Raw genomic sequence first — 25,794 nt, 5'->3', positions numbered from 1 at the left:
TTCTTTGTGTTATGAGTCTTTCCCGGAGCCAGGGGTGAGGACAGGTGACTCCCACAGTCCTTGGGTACCTGTAGACACTGTTTCACCTGTAACCAACTTTCTCCAAGCTCTTATCTTGACAATGATTATTTTGAGCTCCATTATTCTCATGGAGGTTATGAATTTCTTCCTTGGAGTACCTCTGAGTAATGGGTAGAAAGAATCAAGGACTTAAGGAATTAGGAGAGAGCAGGAGCAGGGGAATTAGGGTAGTGACAGAAGATTTTAACCCTAAAGAGGGAGTAGCAAAGACAGAAGCCAAAGGTCCAGGCTTCCAACTTCCTCCCAACACAGTCTCCAAACCTAGGGACTTGGGGCCTCCTCCCTCTTTCCTCTCCTAATCTGATGTCTCTAGCTCAGGGCACTTAGCCAGGAATTTCTGACTTTCTCTCTATATGGATAACCCTGGAAAGCTCTAAATGGTGTGTATAGGCCAGGAAGTGAAGAGCCAAAGGAAGGAAGGGGTAGTCCGCCTTTCTCAACCCAGGTCTGTGCAGATCTCCAAGCACCATTTGGACAAGACCCCCAGCTTCCATCAGTCAGGGGCAGGGAGAGCAGGCTGGAGAAAGCTGAGGCACATCAATGTCTGCGTTCAGCCTCTCACCCCATGATCTGCGTCCCAGGGAGGGTGAGGATTTGGCGTGAAGGGCAGAGTGGGGGGGGCGGATCTCTGGCCCCCGCCTCCCCCCACCCCCAACCCCAACTCAGGCTGCAGTCTCTCCTCGTTGTAGCAGAGCGAGAGCAAAGGGACGGGCAGTAAAGATGAGTGATGGCGCGGAGACAAGCAGAAATACACCATCATGAAAATGCTAATGACTCCTTGCTCTCTTTCTTTATGGTTGGAGTAATACAGACTTCAATCATAAAAACAATCTCCCAACATTTTAATGGGCTCCATCATGCCCGCACTTGTCGGTATATTTGAAGAATAAATCACCCTCCCCTCTCGGAATGAATTCGCTGTCAAACTCGGCTCCCTCGGAGAAAATGGATGGGGAGCGCGGGTGGAGGTTTTTTTGGGGGGAGGTGGGGGAGTCCTCTCCCCCTCTAACTCCCTTCTAAACTGGGCTTTAGATCGTTGTGCGAGGCGCCTGGATCCTGAGAGGGAGGAAGGGGGCAATTGGGAATTTGGTGGAGCTGAGCCCGAAGGGTGGGTTTGAGGCAACAGGGGGTAGGGCCCAAGGGACTTCACACGGAGAGAAGCCGCTCCTTGGATGGACATGGAAGAGAGAAAGGATGAAGAACTGTCCTAGCATTGGACGGAAGGGGCAAAATCTTGATACAGAACCGAGAGAAGGCAAAGAAAATGCAAAAAAAAAAAAAAAAAGCATACAAATTCGCCTTATTTTTTGCGAATTTCTTTTCGACTGGGCCTCAGATAGAGGAGCTGAGGGAAAAGTCTGAGATATCTTTTTGGGGGAAGAACAGGGAGAGAAGGCAGAAAAAAAGCCCAGGAGTTCTGGCTCTGAGCTTGCAGGTTTCAGTGCAGTAAGCCACAGGTCCACGTCGCAGAGTCCCCTATCATTCTCATTTCCATACAGGTGCCCGTCAGCCAATGAAAACTTAGGATGCGCTCACCGCCAGCAGCCAATCCCAGTGAAGGATGAGCCGAACTGCCAGGCCTAATTGCATCTTGATTGGTTGTGATGTTGCTAGGCAGAAATGAGGTCCCGGAGATCGCTGCGGGCAAGACCGGAGAGACAGGTGGATATGAAAATATCTGGAAACCTAGACTCTTGGATTGTCATTTTTCTTCCTGAGCACCTTCATTCTTAAAGGATTAATGGGGTCAGGGGAATCACCCTTCCTTTTCTCCTCCACAGTGGAACAGAGCCAAATAGTTACAGTTTCCCCAAAACGTCTTCAGAGAAATCTGGCTGCTTGAAGGTCTAATCCAAAAAAATCCCCAGGAAGTATTCCAGCCTCATATTCAGTCTTCCCATTTAAGGAGTCCTTTCTGAGGCCTACCTTCAAGCCTCCTGGCTGTAGTTTATGAACCATTTTCTCTAACATGCTCAGGAAACGAGAAATCCTGTCCCACGTTCTTTCACACCGCAAGACTCAAAGAGCTAGAGATTTCCCTACAGAATGGCCCCTCCACCACGACCCAAGGATGCCCTGCAGACTGCGTCAAGGTCGAAGAGGCCATATAGTGGCTATATAGTGGCATTCTCAAACTGGTGGTTTCTGCATCTTCATTTGCATCTTATTTGCCTCAATGCCGTTCTCCCGCTACCCCCAAACTCACCCGCCTCTGCCCGGCCTCGGCCCCCCTCCCCTCCACCCTACATCTGCAGTTCCCTCTCCGTGTGCCTGACTCGACCCCTCCTCCTCACTCTACCCCCTCTCACCAGCCCCCTCGCTCCCACTCCGGTGTACCCCCGCCTGCAGCCTCCGCTGCTGGAAACCCGGCTCCGGAGCCTCCCGCGGCTCCTGAGTCACAGCATCCCGGGAGCCAGGAGGGGGCAGTGGGGGGAGCGGCGGGGGCCGCCGCCGGGAACTGAGAACCCGCTGGTCTGAACTAGACCGTCCGCGAACAATATGCCACCATTTAAATCTGAACGCGCGCCAGCCGCCGATTGTGATGTTAATTCGGGGATGATTTAGGGGGGCGGGAAGGAGTTGGGGCTGGCCGCCTCTCTGTCAAAGTGCTGTCCGGGGGCTTAATATTTGTAATTGAAGCTGATGAGGACTCTGTCTCTGTTTCCACTGATAAAAAAAAAAAAAAAAAAGAGCAGGGAGGGAAAAAGAGCAACTAAATTATGGGGCCGGGAGAAAAACATGATTAATCAAAGGTTTGAACTGTCGTCTTGTTCGAGGCCCAGTAAATCTCGCCCGGCCGGGGCCTACGGAGGCCGGAGGATAAATCTGAGCCGACCGGTGTTTGCCGCCCCTTTCTGTTTGCCTCTCGGTTAGCACGTCAATTAATTCGATAATTGGATTTGAAGAGATATCAGGAGATTATCCAGGGGGAGCTAAGAGGAGTGGATGTGGAGGAAGGGGCCCGGGGATGGCCTGGAGGAGGCGAGAGAGCTGGAGAGATCGGTGATGGAGGGACGCAGAGAGCGGGCCTGCCCAGACAGCACCTCACCCAGCTCGCCACCAGGAGACCCCGGGAAAGGCAGCCCGGGTGTGCGTTCCCTCAGCCACGGTTCCCAGCCCCCCTCGCCACGCACTGCTCCCTCCAAGAAACTTTCCCAAATTTTCTCAGTACTGCCCTTGTGCCAGCACTCTTTCCCAGTTCTGTCCTACATTTGAAGCTGTGGGTGCCCTTGCGTGAACTCGTTTGTCATTGTATGTTATGCTGGTTTGTAAACAAAGTTCAAGAGTTCCCTCCTCTGGTTCATCCCATCTGACCCAGAGATCTGCCTCCCAGAAGGCGGGTACCAGGGCTTCCCTTTGAATCCATTTTAAATGATAAAACGGGATTTTTGTCCTCACCAAAATTACTCTCCCACACTCAACAGTTAGAATTATAACCTACAACCAAAGTTAACTTCTGCTTAAGGAAGACATCTTTACAAACCCATGACACACAGGAATACATGCAAAACTGACAGAAGCAGATTCTTCAGAAATTAAGCCCTTCAATAACCTCAGGTGGATCCCCAAAAGGGGTGCATTCATCTCCTAGAAGAAAAGTGATTCTCTCTTTCTCTGTGTTGCTTTTTAGGCTTGGGTTTTGGTTTTGGGAGTGATCTTGATTTGATATTTGGGAGCATGATAAGGTCAGAAGAGAAATGAAGTCTGCCATCCATTCTGTGTGTTTGTGTGAGAGAGAGAAAGAGAGAGAGAAAGGGAGAGAAGGGGTGGGGTGGCCGGGGGAGAGATTGATTTCTCTTTAGTAGATATTTGTCCCTGTTCTCTGTAGAACTGTATGCAGGGATGAGGAAGGTTGGGAAAAATACATACAGAAGAACCATGCAAATGATTCTGAAAAACAACAAGATAAAATTGGAGGCAGGGAAGGAAGTGAGGGCAGGGACATAAAAACCATCCTGCCAGGTTGCCTGGTATTAAAGAAGCTCTAGGAAAGGACACTAGTAGGCACCCCAGCCAGAGGCTGCCCTGGTGAGAACAGAACACACAGCTACTCTTGATGCACAGACAAGAGAGACTAAGCAGAGAGAGCTGAGTCAAACAGCAACATGAGGGGTACAGCAAGCCAATTTTTATTTAAGCATACCAATTTAAAACACTGATGCCAGCTAACAAAGCACACTTGTTCAGATAGTTATTATCCTTTGTCTGCATACAAGGAAGGAAAAATTCCAGCTATGAAGGGACAAAATGGAGGATTTGAGCAGCTTCAGTTTCTATGTGGAGGCTCCTCAGAGAAATCGACCTTTCAAATCCACTCATGCCTACTCTTTCACGTTACCTGGTCTCAGTCTCTTGCCTGTGTTGATCAATCTCCACACACAGAAATGAATCAGACCCACCACCTTCCTTTTGATTAGTGCCTGGTTTTGGCTGTGTCCTCTGAATGGATTCATGATAACAAGCATCCTGAATACTGGGAAATATTTTTACTTAACTAGGAGTTGAGGGACGGAGAAGGCAATGGCACTCCACTCCAGTTCTCTTGCCTGGAAAATCCCATGGACGGAGGAGCCTGGTAGGCTGCAGTCCATGGGGTCACTAAGAGTTGGGCACGACTGAGCGACTTCACTTTCACTTTTCACTTTCATGCATTGGAGAAGGAAATGGCAACCTACTCCAGTGTTCTTGCCTGGAGAATCCCAGAGAGAGAGGAGCCTAGTGAGCTGCCGTTTGTGGGGTCTCACAGAGTCGGACACGACTGAAGTGACTTAGCAGCAGCAGCAGCAGCAGGAGTTGAGGGATGGAATCACAGGAATAAATTGGGTTCAGGGGTCCTTCTGCAGCACTATCAGCTGCAGCCATGAACCAAGACATTCAAGAAGTCATCAAGGTCTTCATATATAATGTCTTAGAAAAGGATGTTCCAGTTATGAATAACACAGTATCACAAGCTCCCTCTTACACTACAAGGAAATTAAAGATGAGATTTAGGGGATCACAACCAGATTTAGGCAATTGATATTGGTGGAGAAGCAGAGGACTTGAATTCAAAAGAATAGGCTTTAAGATTGGTGATCAGAAGGAGCCGAAGACCAGAGAGCTGAGATGATTTTTGCAGAACACACAGCAAGCATACAGCAGGATGGACTGAAGAACTCAGCTCTCCACTCTCCCAATTCATTGCCTGGACAGCACAGACTTTCTGGATTCAAGTTCTGTCTTTTCTTGCTTCCTAGCTGTGCCTGAGTTTCCTCTTCTGTAAAGTGGGATAATAATCATATCTACTTCATGGAGTTGTTGTTAGGATTTAAATAATTCATGTAAAGAAATCAGCAAAATATCTGGCACATAATCAATATTCAATAATAGCTGTTTTTTATTATGAAAAATGGACACAGTTCTCATAGTTTACAACCTGAGTGACACAAATTGGCAAAAGGTATTCACCAATGCCTGTAAATGCTTTGTGTTTTAATCACTAGGCCTTAAGGAAAGGAGTGAACACTGCCTTGAAAAGGCAGTAGGCTCTCTGTTTTGATGCCCCTAGAGAGCACTTCCGGAGAAGGCAATGGCACCCCACTCCAGTACTCTTGCCTGGAAAATCCCATGGATGGAGGAGCCTGGTGGGCTGCAGTCCACGGGGTCACTAGGAGTTGGACATGACTGAGCAACTTCACTTTCACTTTTCACTTTCATGCATTGGAGAAGGAAATGGCAACCCACTCCAGTGTTCTTGCCTGGAGAATCCCAGGGAGGGGGGAGCCTGGTGGGCTGCCATCTATGGGGTCACACAGAGTCGGACACGACTGAAGCAACTTAGCAGCAGCAGCAGCAGCAGAGAACACTTCTCCCCTCAAACTAGTCTCACACCTTTAAGTCTGTGAGAACTAGTTTCATATAGGAGGGATACACCTGGAACAGCTTGCAGGGTTGTTATCCAGTAATTTCATTCATTCATTCATTCATTCATTGAATGCCTAGTCAAAAAGCAGCATGGTTCATCAATCCATCAAACCTCTATTGAGGAACCATTATGTGTTCAACACTTTTATAGGCAGTTATTAAACCATGAGTCCATTACTAGCTCCACTAGTGAAGAGGAAATATATATATATATATTTCATTTTTGTATCCCCAGCACCTGAACCCCAGTTTAGGCACATGGTCATGCAATAAATGTATTTTAAGTGAATATATAGACACTATGGGAAATGGAAGAGAAATAGAAATATAGTTCCTTCCCTTAATAAGCTTAAACTCTTGTTGGGGAGACAAGACTTGCACACATAAAAGGATAAATGAACAGGACTTCCCTGGCAATCCAGTGATTAAGGCATGAACTCCCACTTCAGAGTGCACGGGTTCGATCCTTGGTTGGGGAACTAAGATCCCATATGCCACTCTGTCAAATAAGTAAATTTTTAAAAACTAAAATAATTTTTAAAGGATAAGAGAACAAGACTAAACATATTAAGACCATGAATAAATTCTAGGTGATATAGACTAGGGGCTTTCCAGGTGGCACTAGTGGTAAAGAATTCGCCTGCCAATGCAAGGGATGCAAGAGATGCTGGTTTGATCCCTGGGGTCGGGTAGATCCCCTGGAAGAGAGCATGGCAACCCATTCCAGTATTCTTGCCTGGAAAATTCCCATGGACAGAGAAGCCTGGTGGGCTATGGTCCATAGAGTCCAGAGTTGGACACAACTGAAGCGACTTAGCACAGCACAGATACAGACTAGGAAGAGCTCAGAGTAAGTGGGGAGGGTCATACTTACCATGGAAGGAGTGAGCCTGAAATAGAGTAGAATTTGGAACAGCTGGGAAGGAGAGAAAGGGCATTCTAGCTGCAGGAGTAGAGAGAGTGACAGCATGTGGTAAGAATCTATACATGTTACACAACAATACAAGATCAACTTAATGAGAGGACCAGTCCATGTCTGAAAGATGGAAACCATCTGTGTTTTCAACCATGTTTCTGACCATTTTCCTGGTCTCCAAGAAATTACGTTTGGATTTTCTATTCTTTTTTCTTTTTCTATTCACACCTTCTTCCCCTGTCTTAACATGAAAACCAAGAATCGAAACAGTAACCAGCTGCTACTGTCAGCAAAACAAACAGATTGTAAAAGCAATTACGCTATTACCATTTCTCATTCATCTACACACAAGACAACTGACTCCCCCTTTCCCTCATGGCCCCAGCCTGAGCTGGGATTACTGCTGCCTAGATTGTTACTGTTTCTTTTATAAACTCCTTTTTCCTGGACCCACTCCTCCCAGAAAAAAAAAAATTTACCTGGGACAAACTTCATATTTTCCCCAGCCTCCATGATTAGTTAGAAGGAAAGCGGTGATGAATGGGAAGAAAACAATGTAAACTGGGGAGGGGGGAAGGGAATATTAAATACCAGGTGCTCTGCATATATTCAGTTCAGTTCAGTTCAGTCACTCAGTTGTGTCCGACTCTGCGACCCAATGAATCGAAGCACGCCAGGCCTCCCTGTCCATCACCAACTCCCGGAGTTCACTCAAACTCATGTCCATCGAGTCAGTGATGCCATCCAGCCATCTCATCCTCGTCCCCTTCTCCTCCTGCCTCCAATCCCTCCCAGTATCAGGGTCTTTCCAATGAGTCAACTCTTCACATGAGGTGGCCAAAGTATTGGAGTTTCAGCCTTAGCATCGGTCCTTCCAATCAATACACAGGAATGATACCCTTATTTAATTCTCACAATAACCCTATGAGGTAGATATTACTATTGCCATTTTACAAGAAAGGAAACAGGCTCAGAGAGTTTGCCCAGGTTCAAAGAAGAGTAAATAAACATGAGGATAGGGGTTTGAACCCAGTCTGTATGATTTCAGAGTCTATGCCCTTAGACCAGGCAAGAGGGACCTCTACCCTGGGAGACAGTTTCAGAGGTCTCTTCTTCTTGCAGGGAGCGGATAACTTTAGGCCAAGGGGGTGTGCCTACCCAGAGCTCACACCTGCCCACTCCTAGACCATGCTCCAGTGGCCAGACTATCCTGCCAATTTGCCCCAAGCTGACTTCCAGGACCTCTTCCTGGGGTTTGATTTCCTGAGAACACAGAAGGAGCTGTTGGGGAGCGCAGCACCAGCCTTGTTGGTGTGGAGTTTAGAGGTGAGGCTGCCCCCAGCACGCACTTTGGTGTGAGGCCCCTCAGGTAGTGGGATGGAGTAAGAAACGGAGAGAGAACCCGAGGGTCAGATTGGGGCTGGAAGAGTCCCAGGATTCTAAATATAAATCTTCCAGTTGATATTGATATATTTGTCAAGATAAGAGGGTAGAACATGTTTTATTTAACAGTTTGTTAGCTTTGATTTATAACTTGTACATATTTAGACATTTGGTATGTAGGCTATATTTTTTACCTTGCCCTGGGCCTCACAAGTATCAGGGGTTGGCCCGCTCATCTCACTCTAACCCTCTGACTCTTTTCTAATCAGAGAATGGCACCACTCAGTGACCCAGGCCAGAGAACTGGGCACTGTCTTCACCTCTCTCACCTCCTTCATCCCCCATAACAATCAATCACTGAGGCCCACTGGTTCTTCTTCCTAAACCTCTTGAGCTCTGCCTACTTTTCTCCATCCCAGCTATCACCTCAGAGCTCAGGCCACCACCATCTCCCACCTGGATTCTGACGACAGTCCCCTACAGCACTCCCTGTCCCCAGTCCTGCCCCCTCTCATCCATTCTGCACACTAGACCTACAGTGATTTTTCTAAAATGCAAATCTGAGCTCATTCTCTGGTTTAAATGGCTTCTGGCTGCTTTCTGGATAAAATCCAAACGGCTTGAGTTTGATGCTCAAGATCCTTCAGGATCTAGACACTAACAACCAGTCTCTGCGCTCTGTTGCACTCACAACTATTCATTCTGACCACACTGAATTACTTGCCTTTGTGGAAGAGACCACTTATCCCTCTCTTCAAGCTTTGTCCTTACTGCTCCTTCTCTGTGGAACATCCTTCTACTCCCTCTCTTTCCAGGTCCTTTGAGTTTCTTGTAAATGTCACCTCATCTTGGAAGCCTCCCTTGACTACTAGGTCTCAGGACCGAAATATATGTCCTCCCTATGCATTCCCACAGCATCCAGTGCTTATCCATCTTAGAACACTGTCAAATTGTGTTGAAACTATCTGCCTTTTGCTTCCTGTATTCCCTGATAGACTAAAGTTTTTTAAGGGCAAGGACTTTTATCTGATTCACCATTCAATCATTCACAAAATTTCTATTGAGAGCCTATTAAGTGCCAGGTACTTTTCTAAATGCCGAGGATACAGTGGTAACAAGGTCTCTCAACTAGTGGAGCTTATCTTCTAGTGAAGAAAAAAGCAATAAAAATAAAACTATGATAAGTGCTAAAAAGAAAAATGAAGGAGGATAATGAGATAAAGAAGGGAAGGTGGAGGAGTTTCCTGGTGGTCCAGTGATTAAGACTCCGTGCTTTCAATGAGCGGGCAGCCAGGTCCTGGAATCTCTGGACCCCTGGACCCCTCCAGGACCCATCTCTGGTCCTGGAATTCAGATCTCACAAGCTGCGTGGCCAGAAAGTTAAAAGGGGCCAGGGAGTGGTGGCTATTTAGATTGGGTGGTCAGAAAAGCCCTCTCTAAGGAGGTGATATTTGAAATGAGACTTAGATGAAATGAGAGTGAGCATAACCTAGGAGAACGATCCAGGCAAAGGTTCCGAGGAGAAACAAGTAAGTGTGGTGTGACTGAGGGTCAATAGGAGCCTAGTGTAGCTGAACTATGAATTTTTTTTCTATGAGAACTGGAAAATCATTGGGAAGTTTTAAGTTGCATGATCTGATCTACATTTCAATAGATCACTTTAGCTGCTTATTGGGTGGTGAGTAGACCATGGCAAGACCAGACTGGAAAAGGCAGAACAGATAGGAGGCCATAGTAGTGGTCCTCCAGGAGATGTCACTGGCTTGAACCCAGATAGATCTTGGAAGTGGTAACTGGTGAGCAAGTGTGGAATATATTCGTATTCTCAGAGTCTAGCATGACATCTGGCTAGACATTCAATAAATATTTGATGAATTAATTAAGAACTAATTAATCCAACTGAATAAGGACTCTGAGCAGGAACTGAAATCATCCATCCTTTAAGCCTCTACTAAAATCCCAACCCTGCTAAAAACTGGAAGGAGATAATTGATACTGACAAAGAATCAGGACTAGGCTACCTATATTTGTTAATTCCTAAAAATCCACAGGGAGATGACAAATAACCCAATAGGAAATGGGCAGAAGACATACATGAATAGGCATTTCACATAAGGAGAAGCATGAGTGGCCAATAAATACATGAAAAGATGCTCAACTTCACTAATAATAAGGCAAATATAATTAAGCATAAATTCAAATCACCATTTTATATCCAATAGATTGACTAAATACCAAAATTGGTAAGGATAGGGTAGCAATCAAAACTCTTAAATACTTTACGTAAGTCGCTCAGTCATGTCCGACTCTCTGCGACCCCATGGACTGCAGCCTGCCAGGCTCCTCTGTCCATGGGATTTTCCAGGCAAGAATACTGGAGTGGGCTGCCATTTCCTTCTCCAGAGGATCTTCCCAACCCAGGGATTGAACCCGGGTCTCCCGCGTTGTAGGCAGATGCTTTTACCGTCTGAGCCACCAGGGAAGTCTTAAATACTTTAGTAGGCATAAATATTGGAAAACAATTTGACATTATCCAGAGAGGTTGAAAAATTCATATGCTTCAGCCCAGCAATTCATACATATGTACCCTGAAGAAACTCTTATCCATGTATACTAGGAGAAATGCTCTGAGCAGCATTGTTTGTAGTGGCAAACAACTGAAAACAATCCTAAATACTCTTCAACAGGGAAATTAATTGACAAATTGGTGGGCTATGATACAGCTGCTGCTGCTGCTGCTGCTGCTACTAAGTCGCTTCAGTTGTGTCCGACTCTGTGCGACCCCAGAGATGGCAACCCACCAGGCTCCCCTGTCCCTGGGATTCTCCAGGCAAGAACACTGGAGTGGGTTGCCATTTCCTTTTCCAATGCATGAAAGTGAAAAGTGAAAGTGAAGTCGCTCAGTCATGTCCAACTCTTCATAACCCATTAAATTTTGCTGCAAGTTATAGTTATATATGTACATTTTTTCCTACTGATTATAAACTTATGAAGACAAGAGACTGCTTTCTCCTTTTTTATTCCTAATCACAATATATGGTACAGCACCTCACATACAGTAGATGCTCCGTTAATACTGGTCGAATACTTAAAGTCACAGGAGATGAGGGCAAAACAGGAAGAACATATCTATGCTGTTTATATTTAAAGCCGAAAAAGAATTTCAATAATCAGCAAGTGTTTCCCTACAATGTGCAGTTAAGAAAACTGAAGTCCAGAGAGGTGAATTGATTTTTTTCAAAGTCACATAATTAAGAACAGTCCCAAATTTAGGGCTTGCCTGGTGGCTCAGTGGTGAAGAGTCCACCTGCCAATGCAGGAGACATGGGAACAATTTCTGATCTGGGAAGATCCCACATGCCTTGGAGCAACTAAACCTGTGGGCCACAATTATTGAGCCTATGCTCTAGATCTGGGGAACCGCAACCACTGAGCCCATGTTTACTATAGCCTGTGCTCTGCAGCAAGAGAAGGCACTGCAACTAGAGAGTAGCCCCTGCTCTCCGCAGCCAGAGAAAACTGCACAGCAATGAAGACTCAGCACAGCCAAAAATAAATCAATTAAATTATTTTTAAGATATTCCCACATCTACATTCAGATCTCTAACTTTCAGTCTTAAGCTCTTTACAATGTATCACAATGACCTTTTTTTTTCTATTGGAGTATAATGGCTTTACAATATGTTAGTTTGTGCTGTTCAAGACAGTGAATCAGCTATCAGTTCAGTTCAGTCGCTCAGTTGTGTCCGACTCTTTGCGACCCTATGAATCGCAGCACGCCAGGCCTCCCTGTCCATCACCAACTCCTGGAGTTCACTCAAACTCACGTCCATCGAGTCCGTGATGCCATCCAGCCATCTCATCCTCTGTCGTCCCCTTCTCCTCCTGCCCTCAATCCCTCCCAGCATCAGAGATATGTACATATAAATCCCCTCTCTCTTGGACCTCCCTCCCACCTTGCCCCTTTCCACCCCTATAGGTCATCACAGAGCACTAAGCTGAGTTCCCTGCACTATACAGCGGCTCCCACTAGCTATCTGCTTTACACAGGGTGGTATACGTATGTCAATTATCACAATGACTTTCACTTTCTGTTTTGTCTCTGTGTGTGCTTTGGCTTGGGAGACAATAAATGGCAGGGACCAAATTTGTTCACATATATACTTAATCATTGTTTCTAGATAAATATGTAGGGCATGTATAAGTTCATCTTACAAATTCCAAAGAACTTAGGTTCTTCCCACAAAAACTTGTCTGGCCTTCTCTCACCAACCCTTCCACTGATCCCTGTCCTGGAATCCTGGATACCCATGACACTTTTTCTTCTTCCATCTACTGTTTTTTTCCTCCAAGAGTAGGGAGGTTTACTGATGGCTTACAATCCTGTTGTTCTGGGGAACTGACTTAGCAAGAGAAAATAGAAAAATCCATCAGTCAGTGCCTACCAGTCCCAAAAGCCTGAAATTAATAAACTCAAATAAATAGAGGAACATAGCACCCAAGAATAGTCCTTATTGGCAGTGTAAAGTTACCACTTCAGCTTTAGAAAACAGACTGCTTGTCAGAATCAGGAGAGTTAATATTGGATGGAACCTTACAGATCACCTACTTCTCCCCCTGATTTTTCCAAACGGAGACACTGAAACTTTGAGAGATGAAGTAACTTGCATAGCTACTCAGCTAGTTTGTAGCAGGGCTGGGACCAGATTCCTAGTCTCCTGCCTCCAAGACAGCTGTTCTTCCCATGCCACGCGCTGGCAACATGTGCATCTAAAAAAATGCATCATAAAGTAGCCTCCTCTTAAACCACCAGAAATGAAAACCAAATTATTCAAATCCATCCTCTTTGGCTATTTTTTTTCTTTCATTTCTCTGTGTCTTTGTCTCTCTCTTTACCGCTTTTCTCTTTCCCTCTGTGAATCCCTCTCTCTGTTTGGGTTTCAAATTGAACTGTAGCATGCCTGCATGACTCTCTTGATTTTTCTTCTCTAAGCTATTGTTTCCAGTCCAAAGGCAAATATGCATAAGCCAGTCAAGACTCTTTCTTGGTGACCTTTGTGGAAAAAGAACTCTCTATATGAAAGGTGCTGGACCTCCCTCCTAGCCTCTCCAGTCAATTAAAATGAGTCTCTGACCCCGCTGAGGGCTGTTAACCAATCCTAAGAAAGAAAAGATCAATCTCATTTCACCGTCACCACTGTGCAGGGAGGTGGCTAACCAGTCAGAATCTGCCACTAACAGTCCTTAGAAAAACTGGCCAATCAGGCCGACCTTGTTACATGGTCTGGTAGGAAAAGAAAAGGATTGATTGGAAAGGATAGTTCTGGCTCCACACCCTTTCCTTTCTGGACCCTAGTTTTCCCTCAGCGAAGTGAAGGAAGAACCCTTTCCCAAGCCCTTGGTTAAGAAAATCCCTAGACCCTTAGCTAAAGTTCTCTTGGATCATATTTTGCTGTCTTCAAATTCACCCCTCTGCACATACCTCCAACCACTTTTTGTAGTCTCATGCCTCTGGATTTAATGTCTGGTTGCAAACCTGGTAGCAACAGCCCTGGGAATTCTCAGCCCTCCCCACAGACCCCCACTCACTAGCCTGTCAAGTAACTCCTTTGTGTGATTTATGTAGGTAAATAAGTTCAGTAAGCCATAGTTTAGTTTCTTTCAGGAGCTATCATTCCAAGAAGCTTGCAATAAAGTCTCTAGGAAGCAGAGCAGAATTGAGCTGCCATGCTCCCAACTATAACACCACTGCTGCTGCTAAGTCGCTTCAGTCGTGTCTGACTCTGTGCGATCCCAGAGATGGCAGCCCACCAGGCTCCCCTGTCCCTGGGATTCTCCAGGCAAGAACACTGGAGTGGGTTGTCATTTCCTTCTCCAATGCATGAAAGTGAAAAGTGAAAGTGAAGTCGCTCAGTCATGTCTGACTTAGCAACCCCATGGACTGCAGCCTACCAGGCTCCTCCATCCATGGGATTTTCTAGGCAAGAGTACTGGAGTGGGGTGCCCCTGCCTTCTCCAGATAACACTACTACTAACACACACACACAATAAAAACCACAGTATTATTATATTACTAGCATTTATTGAACTGTTACTAAGTTCCAAGCTCCTTGCTAAAAGCTTCAGGTATCTCTGCACAGTCATGTCCAGCTCTTTGCAACCCCATGGACTGTAGCCCTCCAGGTTGCTCTGTCCCTGGGATTTTCCCAACAAGAATACTGGAAGGGGTTACTATTTCCCCCTCCAGGAGATCATCCTGACCCAGGCATGGAAACTGCGTCTCCTGCATTGGCAGGTAGATTCTTTACCACTGCACCACCTGAGAAGCCCAAAAGCTTCATGTATATTATCCCAATATTTGCTGCTGAGCAAGCATTATTATCAGGCTTCTCAGGTGGCTCAGTGGTAAAGAATCCGCCTACCAAGCAGGAGACTTGGGTTCGATTCCTGGGTCGGGAAGATCCCCTGGAGAAGGAAATGGCAACCCACTCCAGTATTCTTGTCTGGAGATATCCCACAGAGTAGCCTGGCTGTCTACAGTCCACGGGGTCCCAAAAGGGTCAGATGAGACTTAGTGACTAAACGACTATGAAGAATTATTATCATTCCCAAATTACATAAAAGAAGATCGATATAGAGAGGTTAAACAGCTTGCCCAAGGTCACACAGCAATTTGGGAAGCCAGGTGTATGAATCCAGAGGCTACCACTGAATGGAGGTAAGGGAGAAATAAACATATCGGACACGGGCTCCTTCTCCAATTCTCCTTTGGATTGTAAGAGATATCTGAGAGGGGTCTAAATTGTCGCAACAAACAGCTGCAACAACTGGCTAGTGGTGGCGGCTCCTAGGAGCTGTGGAAGTTTTGCCCTGAGGATGTGCAGCCGCGGGCTAAAAGGAATTCAGTGTGGGCCGGCTTGGGGTGTCTGGGGACCTCAGGAGATTTATTTTGCTGCCAACTGCTTCCAGGCATGAGGTATCTTAGCTCTCAGACCAAGGACTGAACCCCCACCTCCTGCATTGGGAGCTTGGAGTCCTTACCGCTGGACCGCCAGGGAAGTCCCCCAGGAGATATTCTTGTAGTCTATTTTCCCTTTCTCCTCTGAGCGTCTCACCCTGTGCCTGGCACCACTTGGTACCTGGTAAATACCTGTTGAGTGATTCCCAAGGATACCAGTTCCATTTCTCACCTACCCACAAACTCAGCCCGAGTCAACAACTGGAACTGGAGAGAGATCTGGGCATTTCGGGGGAACCAGCGAGAATCCTTTCTCGAGCTGGAATCTTAGATTTAGGAAAGGCGGGAAGTCTCCCACCCTTCTCCTCCTCGTCCGCTTCTCCGATTTCTCCCTACTCCTTCCCCTCCCTTTCAGAAGCTCAGGGCCATAAAAATGCAGATGGAGGATCGGTGTGAAATAACGGGCCCATATAAATCCCTCTGCCGCCCGCCTGCAAGATGGATTGGCCGCATTGAAATTCCTCCGCGAGGATAATTAAACTCGGGGCCTCATCCGGGCAAAATTACATTCCTGTAATGGCGTCGCTCGGGGTCCCGGGAAATTGCTCCGTGGGCTTTCAGCGGCGGTTTTTATCGCCGGCCGGGGTGTGCCTGGCTGCGGCTCGCCTCTCCTCCGGGACCGTAAAGCTGCTGCCGTGATTTATCCTCCCCTTCTCCCAAATCCGATTAAATGGAGGAGCTCGGGGCCGGGGCGCCGCGGGGCCCGGGAGCTGGGAGGGGGCGGCGGGAAGGACGGGGCCAAGGAGGGGAGGACAAACGGCCCCTCAGAGGGTGGCGGATTTGGCTTTATTTACAGCCGCGGCCTTCTTTTTATTTTTTTATTTTTTATGGGGGTTTGGTGAGCTTTCCCCGTCTTTCTTGTGCTGCGTTCAAGACGATGCCTGGACGGCCGAGGTTTGGACGTGAGGGGAAGTGGGTAGGCCTTGTGGACCTTCCTCCAGAGGAACAGGTCAGACCTATCTGGAACATAAAGCAGCCTAGAAGAAGAGGTGAGGGCCAGGAGGCCCCCTACTTTCTCCCATCGGGGAAAGGACAAGCAAAAGGGCAAGGGGAAGAAGCTGAGGGGCCTCCATAAGAGCACCGCCTGGGGGTGGGGGACTGCTTATCTCAACTCGTGTAGATGAAGCCTGAGCAGAGGCCCTGGCATGCCTGGGGTGACCTCCCAACCTCACTGCTGGTCACTGATGCCCTCTATTCTTCGACTGTCTCAGGCCTCAGGAAAGAATGCTTAGGGTCATCTTTAGCCCCTATCTTCTGGTTCCCTGATGCTGATTTTCTCATAGTCGATGATTGGAATAAGAAGGAGAGGGAAATAAAAGTGAAGCCACTAGAGGCTGCCGGGGCTTTTTCCTGACTATCCGCCCATTGAATGAGTTTTCCCATCCTTACAGCCTGGGTCGGTGGTAACAGGCGTCGGGAATCCTGTGACCTCATCTTCCTCCTGCTAGATTTTGGACATTGAACCCCATCTCGATTGTATGCCATTTAACACTGAAATTCTGGACAGTTGTTCTTCCCACCCCCCCCCAGTGTGACCGCGCATGCTTGGAAAAGAGACGCAAATCCAAGATCCCAGCCTCTGTGCAGAGCAAACCGCAGGCCACGTTACGGATCGGCTTAAACTGCGGAGTGCCCTCATTTCTCAGGCTCTGGCTGCAGTTTCTCTTCTCAAACGCCAGGTGGAGGGACTGGCCGGCTACCGCCACAGAGCTGGCAGGCGGCGCTGTGGTGCCTGGGCCGACCCTCAAGTTTGCAATCTCTCTAGCCTTGGCGGAGCAACTCTTTGGTCCGGGCCGCGCCTGCGCTGAGCCTTCCTTTTCCTGTTCCCGCCCCCTCCCCGCCCCTCTCTGTCTTCTCTGCACTGGGAGCAGGTAAGGCCTTGGGCCCTCGCGCCCGGGTTGCGCCGCGCACGCGCGCCGGGCGCCCACCTCGCGTGGATGGTCTGAGGCCCTTACCTCGCGTGCTCCCATCTGGGTCCTCACGCCCTCCCTTGTCCCCGTATCCCCACGCGTTCGGGCTGCCCCTTCCGCGTGCTGGTGACCTCCAGCCGCGCGGGCCTGGCGCCATCTTTGATGTCTCGTGGGTGGGGGGAGGGCGCCTTGGAGCTGTCGAAAGTCAAATCCCAGAGTGCTCATTTCACCTGTCGCTTGCAAACGCTCTTTTCTCGCCCTTCTGCCCTTTCAGACCTGTCCCAACCCCCAGACTCCCCTCCTATCTCTGCTTTCTCTTCTCATCCTGAGTCGTGCCTTCCTTATCCTGAAACCTCCAGACTTTTGGCCCCAGGATGTCAAGTGTCAGCAGTGGAGATTGGTGGGTCGTCTAAAGCCACCAGTCCCTCTAGGCAGCACCCCTCGATTTAAAAAGTAAACCATGAAAGTGGTAGAAATGAACAACACAGCCAAAGCACCCTTACCTTCAGGCTGTGGACTGGGAGGGAGCCATAGCAGAAAAGAGGCAGGTTTCTTTGGTACCGCAGATTGTCTCCCAGTGGCGTTCTCTGCCTTCCACTGCGGTGAAGCGGGAAAAACACAAGTCGTGGGCTGTGTGAGGTTTTCCTTTAGAGGCAACAGGGCTAAAAAGCGGAGGGGCCAGCATGGGGTGCTACCCACCTGCCAGCTTTCCTGTCAAGGGGTTTACTGAGAGGCCCTAGACTCTGCCCTCAAGAGGAAAAGAAGGTTAAGAAAGGGAACGATTAAGTAGCAGCCCTGTAACTCCCTGGCTGACCTCCACTGAGAAAGAAACCCATGAACCTGGGTAGTTCTGTTCCCCAAGGTGATATTGGTGAACAAGTGCAGACTTGGACAAGTTTAGGTGGCCAGCAGAGGGATCACTGCTTCCTGCAGGCTTCCTTCAGTTCTGCATCAGGCTCTTTCCATATGTTATTTTCATTTAATTCCTCTAAGAACTATATTTTTTAAATGATGATATTCAGGTTTTGTTGCCTTGGGGGAAAACCAGTCTTTCTCTTTCTTTAAAACTTAAAAGAAATTTTGGATTTTTGACCTAAGAAAACCTGAATAGCCTGGCAGCAAAATTGGGTTAGAGTTACATATGGGCAGAAATCAGAGTTCTGGAAAGGACAAGAGTTGAAGACATCCATTAATGTAAAAGTAACATCCTGGAATCGGAAGTTAATCTGGGAAAGTATTAGTCCAGCTCATTGGAGGAAGTGTCATTTAACAGGCCTAAGTAATCACCGAGTATTTCAACCTGTAGCATATTAGAAAGCATTAAGAGTGAGAAGAGTTCAAATTCTGATTCTATCACTGCCATAGTTTTTAAACTTTTTTCTAAGACCACGCTCTCCCAAGTACCTAAGAATCATTTGGGAAGCTTCATTGAAATACAGAACGTTATTATTTAGTTGCTAAGTTGTGTCCCACTCTTTTGTGACCCTGTGGATTGTAGCCAGCCAGGCTCCTCTGTCCATGAGATTTCCCAGGCAAGAATACTGGAGTGGGTTGCCGTTTCCTTCTCCAGGAATTGAACCCAAGTGTCTTGCACTGGCAGGTGGATTCTTTACCGCTGAGCCACCAGCTGCTGCTAAGTCACTTCAGTTGTGTCCGACTCTGTGCGAGCCACCAGGGAACCCCGAAATAGAGTACTTGGGCCTTATTCCTAGAGATCTTGACCCAGAAAGTCTTAAGGTGAGACCCAAGAATATGCGTTTTTTGTTTTTCTTTTTTGGCCACAGCTCATGGTCAAGGGATCTTTGTTCTCTAACCAGGGATCCCTGCAGTAGAAGTGCAGACTCTTAACCACTGGACTGTGAGAGAAGTCCCGCATTTTCATACATACACAGCCCCTACCCTCCTGTAACTAGTTCAAGTGGGCCACCAACTGTACTTGGAAAAACCCTGCCTGTAGGTCTTTAACTCACCCACTCTTCTCTCAGTTCTACCAACTTAGGTACCTCCAGGGTGTTCGCATTGTTTAAGGTCTTTTTTTAAAGTCTTTATTGAATTTGTTACAACATTGCTTCTGTTTTATCTTTTGGGTTTGGGTTTTTTTTTGCCTTGAGCATGAGGGATCTTAGCTCCCCCACCAGGGATTGAACCGGAACCCCCTGCACAGAAGGTTAAGTGTTAACCACCAGGGAAGTCCCTGTTTAAGGTCTTTAGGATACAAAATTGAATACCCCTTAGAATAATGGTGGAAATGAAATGGTCATTGCTAATTAGAGTAATGACAGAGTTTCTCCTTGATCTGCCTTATCTCGTTAATTAACATAGATAAATGTTTTGACAAATGCTTCCTCAGTCTGTCAGTTTAGTCACTTAGTCCTGTCTCCAGCGATGCCATCCAACCATCTCATCCTCGGTCGTCCCTTTCTCCTCCTGCCTTCAATCTTTCCCAGTGTCAGGGTCTTTTTAAAGGAGTCAGCTCTTCACATCAGGTGGCCAAAGTATTGGAGTTTTAGCTTCAGCATCAGTCCATCCAATGAATATTCAGGACTGATTTCCTTTAGGATGGACTGGTTGGATCTCCTTGCAGTCCAAGGGACTCTCAAGGGTCTTCTCTAGCACCACAGTTCAAAAGCCATCAATTTTTCAGCACTTGGCTTTTTTTATAGTCCAACTCTCACGTCCATACATGACTACTGGAAAAACCATAGCTTTGACTAGACGGACCCTTTGTAGGCAAAATACTGTCTCTACTTTTTAATACACTGTCTAGGTTGGTCATAACTTTTCTTCCAAGGAGCAAATATCTTTTAATTTCATGGCTGCAGTCACCATCTGCAGTGATTTTGGAGCCCCCCAAAAATAAAGTCTGTCACGGTTTCCATTGTTTCCTCATCTATTTGCCATGAAGTGATGGGACCAGATGGCATGATCTTCATTTTCTGATTGTTGAGCTTTAAGCCAACTTTTTCACTCTCCTCCTTCACTTTCATCAAGGTGGTCTTTAGTTTTTCGCTTTATGCCATAAGGGTGGTGTCATCTACATATCTGAGGTTATTGATATTTCTCCCCGCAGTCTTGATTCCAGCTTGTGCTTCATCCAGCCCAGCATTTCTCATGATGTACTCTGCATATAAGTTAAATAAGTAGGGTGACAGTATACAGCCTTGATGAACTCCTTTCCCGATTTGGAACCAGTTTGTCGTTCCATGTCCAGTTTTAACTGTTGCTTGACCTGCATACAGATTTTTCAGAAGGAAGGTCAGGTGGTCTGGTATTCCCATCTCTTGAAGAATTTTCCATAGTTTGTTGTGATCCACATGGTCAAAGGCTTTGGCGTAGTCAGTAAAGCAGCAGTAGATGTTTTTCTGGAACTGTCTTGCTTTTTCAATGATCCAGGGGATGTTGGCAATTTGATCTCTGGCTCCTCTGCCTTTTCTAAATCCAGCTTGAACATCTTTAACAAATCTTTTGACATGTTTTGACAAATGCTTCCTGGTAGTTCAATAAGAGGATTGTTAGAGACCCTTTCAGAGCCTTCGCCTTCCGCACGTATGTTCCAAGAGCCTTTTTTATTTTTTTTTGACTCGTGGAGAATCCCAGGGACGGAGGAGCCTGGCGGGCTGCCCTCTATGGGGTTGCACAGAGTCGGACACGACTGAAGCGACTTAGCAGCAGCAGCAGCAGCATACAACTTAGGAGCTCTTAGTTCCCTAATCAGGGATGGAACCCATGTGCCCTACAGTGAAAGCTCAGAGTCCTAACTACTGGACTGCCAGGGAATTACCCTGAGGGTCTTAAAGGGCAACATTTTTAGATCCAGGAAATGAAGGCTTGAGAAGAGTTCCTTTTCAGTAAGAGACTGGGGGGAAACTTGGGCAAAAGATGCTGGGAAAATTCATCTACAACCCCAACTCATGAGGCTATGGAAAGAGATAACATGTCTTAAAGCTGGGACCAAGTGGCTTCTTGTTCAAACCAAGAGAAGTCACTTAATTATAAGGAAATCTTGGAAGCTCTGTGGAGGAAATTCTGACTTCTGGGTTCTCGTTCCATCTCTAAGACTTGAGGTCAGTCACTGTTTTCTGAGCCATTTAAGTTTTCCAGAGCACCTGCTAATGCAGCTGTCTTTTGATGAGCAAGTAAAACATCTTACACTGCTGCTTCTGTAATTGCAGCTCTCCTGCCGCAGCCCTTCATCCCCTGAAAATGTACACTTGCGCCAAGTTCGTCTCCACCCCCTCCTTGGTGAGTACCTACCTTTCCCAAGAAGGTTTTTAAGGAGAGGCGTTATCTCTTTTCCTTCTCAGACCTTATGCTTCACAGTTGGGCCCTTTGCTTTGCCAGCCTGACGAGAGAGTGAATGCTTCCTAGGAGTTCCTTGCCTTGTGTCCCATGAAGGCCAATTGATTTTTCTCATGCAGTCATAACAGAAGAGCATAAATGAGCATCTAGGCTAAGATCAGTTTATTCCTATCCAGAAACACTGTGTCCTTGTAAACTGGAGCCCCACCAGGAATGGTAAACATGAAATAAATTGCCTAAGTCAGATTGAGTATGCACTGTGTACAGGATCTTGTCCTGAGTGTCAGAGAGCGATAGCTAGGAGTTCCTCTGGAAGCTTAAATTTGGATGGGAAGCTAAAATACATGTAGGAAAAATATTTGATTCAAAAGCAACAAGATCGAAGAAATGGAAGAGTGTTAGATAATGGAGGCAATCGGTTCATTCACTCATAAGTGAAAACGAGTGATGCTGTTAGTTGGTGTTATTTATTGAGCACTTGCTATGCCTGGCATTGAGTCTACCGGTTTATGTACATAATCTTATTTACTCCTCTGAGTAATTACAACCCTGAGATATGTTATTCCCATTTGATAGATGAGAAAGCAGGCTTAAAAAGATTTACATGATTTGTCCTAAGATCACACAACTCAGATAGAGCTAGGATTTGAATCTAGTTATATATGACTAAAACCCTGGCTGTTAACCACCGTGTTGTCTATTTTGGAGATGCTGGCTTGGAGTTAGAAAAGGCTTCCAGGAGGGGGTACATTTTCAGCATAGGTGTTCATGCCTATTTTCCAGAACAGTGTGTTCAGGGAAGGATGTTCCAGTCATTCACTTCATTCTAATGAGCCGGTCATTACCAGTATATGTGTAGATTTCTTATTGAGTGAAGTAAATGCTTTAAATGAATGATTCCAGATTCTTTTTTGAGGTTCCAATTTAAGTTCTAGTGAATAAATGGGGTATCTCAGTAATAATGTGCAGTAGTTCTAAAACGCTCTACAGCCTTTCTTGACCTTGTATTATTCCGGCTAGATCAGGAGAACCTCTACACTATTGAGCCGATCACTGTCTGCAGTGGTGGTAAGACGACCGGAGACACTGACAGATGAGGTACCTGATGAGTGGAACTGGACCTGTGGGGAGGGGTGAGGGTGCGGATGGGGTGGGGAAGGGAGGGTTACCTGATGAACCAGTAGGGGGAGTGCTGAGGACTCATGATACCATATACGCTGTGATATATTCCCTAATGTTCCAACTTTTGCCACTGGCAGCACATGCCCCTGTGTGCTGCTTATAACTCCCATTTTACTTGATCTAGTGCACTGACTTGAGTTGGGAGCATGTAGCCCAGGAAGATGATCTCCTCAAGGCGTCAGGAACAGGCTAGGGCTATAGTCTTCCATTTCTAGACTGTACCCTGAGTCCTGAAGATATTTGACATCCACCTCTTTCATTTAAGCATTCTGCTTGGCAGTAGAGTTTTCTGGGGGAGTTAAAAGATTTTCTGTTTGGAGGAGAAACGATGGGATTTGATAGCATAAAGGGATTAAATGGTACAGAAGTTTTCCAAAGCAAAAAAAAGGGTTTCCTAAAAACTTTCTATCTGCTGCTTCTTCACAGAGCCACAGCAGCTTGGCAGTAGTCCCCCGTCCCCTGACCACCTCACTGACTCCTAGCCGCAGTTTCCAAACCAGTGCCATTTCAAGGGACATTGACACAGCAGCCAAGTTCATTGGAGCTGGGGCTGCCACAGTAGGGGTGGCTGGCTCTGGAGCTGGAATTGGGACCGTGTTTGGGAGTCTCATCATTGGTTATGCCAGGTAAGATGGGCCCTCCACTGGCTCTCTGATGTGCTTCCACAGGTCTGGGCAGAAGTATTTGGGGTTCTGGAGCTGCAGTATCCTATACAGTAGCCACTAACCACGTAGTGCTATTCAAATGTGAGTTTTAACTAAAAGTACTCTGACTTAAGTTCTGTATACTTTCAGTGTAGTTCATCAGCCACATGTGACTACCATTTTGCAAAGTTCTATTGGACAGCTTTGGTTTAGAGCAGGAGTCGGCAAACTAAGGCAGGAGGTTTGTATTGGGCCAGCCTGGTTTTGTATAGCTGAACTAAGAAGGGTTTTATATTTTTAAAGGGTCATGAAAATAAAAAAGGTAACAGGTTGTATGTGACCCACAGAGCCTAAAATATTTGCTGTCTAGCCCTTTACAGAAAAAGTTTACCATGTCCACCCCCTAGTCTGAAGCCTCAGTCAGCATAGTAGCTTCGCTGCTGTTTTTCCCCATCCCCAGGAATTCCCTCATCACTCCTGGGAAAACTGCTTCTGCATCCAGCCCCAGTGCTCCCTGACATTTGAGACTATTTGGTCCCCAGCAACTCTGGGCAACTCAGTGTTAGAACTGAATTAATCCTTTAGAGACCTGCAAGTTCTCTCAATGTCTTTGGGGAAATAAGTTTATTTCTTAGGATTTGTGTGAAATAAGAAACTTCTATGTCCACAATTCTTTTAAAAGCTAGTGTTGCTTTACCTTATCCATCAAGTCTTTCAGAGGCGACAGGAAGGGAAATAGAAATTATATATTGATTTTCAGAATTAGAAGTCCTTTATCCCATTTTGACTCATATTGTCTAAATGCACCCCCTGCAAGGTGGTTTGTAGCCCAAAATCTTTTGACTATTTTGAAATAAGAGAAGTTATTTGTCCCTCTGATGTCCTTGTCCACTAGAATAGTGTTTTTCTAATTGTGTTACATAAAGCCCTAGGGTTCTGAGGGTACACCCCAGAGACTCTTAGAGAATGAAGAGGAGACCAGGAGTCAAACAAGACTTCCAACTCTGCCACTCCATTATACTTTAACTGTTTTCTATTATGGGGTTCTACTGCTTAAAGTTTGGAAACGCTGCTCTGATAGACCCTGCCACCCAGAGACGTCTTCCATCCTGGTTGAGCCCTGGATAGTTAAGTGTCCAGACCCAGGGAAGATGTGGTGATACAGTAGAGGAGGCAATGTTTGTACCTGGGCTGTGTTGCAGAATTTTGGATTGTCCCCTCCCCCATTCATCTCAGTAGAGACCCTTATGTGTCAGAGCAAGAAATGGGGCATGATGGTGTCACCCGGAGAGACTCGTTACCTGAAATGTTAGCTTGAGGTGGATTCTCCCTGAGCCCTCCTTTAATGTTTGTCTTTTTCTTTATATGGACTAGAAATTCAGTCTTTTCTCTTCCCCTCCCAGGAATCCTTCTCTGAAGCAGCAGCTCTTCTCCTACGCCATTCTGGGCTTTGCCCTCTCGGAGGCCATGGGGCTCTTTTGCCTGATGGTGGCCTTTCTCATCCTCTTCGCCATGTGAAGGAGCCGCTTCCACCTCCCATAGTTCTTCTCCCGTGTCTCGTCTGCCCTGTATGTTTCTTTTTCTGTACCTCCCCAGGCAACCTGGGGAAGGTGGTTGGCTCAGGGCTTGAAAGAAGGAAGACAAGGAAGACAAATAAATACTGTATTAATAAGATGTTTCTTGAGTCTCCTGTGTATATTTCTTTTCCACAATTGGCTGTATGCCTTGGTGAAAGTATAAGGCCAGAGGTTAGTGATGGTTTTAAACTCAACATGGACCTGGGCTCACTTATTTTTCATTCTCTATGTTGGAAAAGCTTTATTCAAATTAGTGCTCCTTTTTAATAATTTTCACTTGGGATGGCCTGTTACCGTGGAGAATTGGGACAGACACAACATAGAGTGCTGGTTTAAAATTTTGACTAAAGTGGCTCTCTGTTTTCACTGCCACTGCCCTGGCTGATGCCCTTATTGCCACCCACTGGTCTATTGCAGTAACCTCTTAAATGGCCTTCTGTCTGCCATCTCTACCCTCTGGCATTTACTTCTGCCCACCACTGCTAGATTAATCCGTAAATGCAGGACTGGTTCTGCCATTGACCAATTCAAAAATAGTCTGATTCAACTTTCTCAGCTTTATGTCTTATTCCCATTACACTCTACCCAAAGTGGACTGTTTGTCATTTTTCAAGCACTTTCTTGCTTTCTTGTCCTTACATATCTGCAGGCCTTGCACTTTGTCCATGTGTTTTCTTTGCCTGAATCTTTAGTCACTTTCCTCTTTTTTCAAACTCTGCTTGTTATCCTGAAAGATTTACTTTAAATGCTACCTCTTCTACCATGAAGCTTTCATCTGGTTTCCCTCTGCTTTCAGTCAAACAAGCATTAGTCCATATAAAGGACTATAAAGCACGCTGCGTCCTTTGTAATGCTGTGTATGATAAATGTGGGCTTGTGT

At 46.4% G+C, this 25,794-nt stretch overlaps 1 protein-coding gene and 1 long non-coding RNA gene across 2 annotated transcripts; one reads left to right on the top strand and one right to left on the bottom strand.

Annotated features, from left to right (window-relative positions):
- Positions 1 to 840: 840 nt before the first annotated feature.
- Positions 841 to 17,384, bottom strand: LOC120858352. The gene is made up of 2 exons (XR_005719834.1): positions 17,258 to 17,384; positions 841 to 1,719 (listed from the first exon to the last, which is right to left on the bottom strand). It is a non-coding gene; the product is annotated as an uncharacterized LOC120858352 (long non-coding RNA).
- On the top strand, positions 17,077 to 25,013 carry ATP5MC2 (ATP synthase membrane subunit c locus 2). Its single transcript, XM_040234396.1, has 5 exons — positions 17,077 to 17,173; positions 21,385 to 21,454; positions 22,532 to 22,609; positions 23,120 to 23,319; positions 24,741 to 25,013. Exons 2-5 carry the CDS (start codon positions 21,416 to 21,418, stop codon positions 24,853 to 24,855), a joined length of 432 nt encoding a protein of 143 aa, XP_040090330.1. The 5' UTR covers positions 17,077 to 17,173; positions 21,385 to 21,415; the 3' UTR covers positions 24,856 to 25,013.
- The last annotated feature ends 781 nt before the right edge of the window (positions 25,014 to 25,794 follow it).

This window comes from Oryx dammah, unplaced genomic scaffold, assembly GCF_014754425.2.
Source record: "Oryx dammah isolate SB20612 unplaced genomic scaffold, SCBI_Odam_1.1 HiC_scaffold_29, whole genome shotgun sequence".
Taxonomy (NCBI): Eukaryota; Metazoa; Chordata; class Mammalia; order Artiodactyla; family Bovidae; genus Oryx; species Oryx dammah.
This window is presented reverse-complemented; position numbering and strand designations above follow the sequence as displayed.

Coding starts and splice junctions, on each gene's coding strand:
- ATP5MC2 (XM_040234396.1), top strand. CDS start 21,416: ATGTACACTTGCGCCAAGTTCGTCTCCACCCCCTCCTTG. Junction 21,455..22,531: donor TCGTCTCCACCCCCTCCTTG/GTGAGTACCTAC, acceptor TATTCCGGCTAG/ATCAGGAGAACCTCTACACT. Junction 23,320..24,740: donor CTCATCATTGGTTATGCCAG/GTAAGATGGGCC, acceptor TTCCCCTCCCAG/GAATCCTTCTCTGAAGCAGC.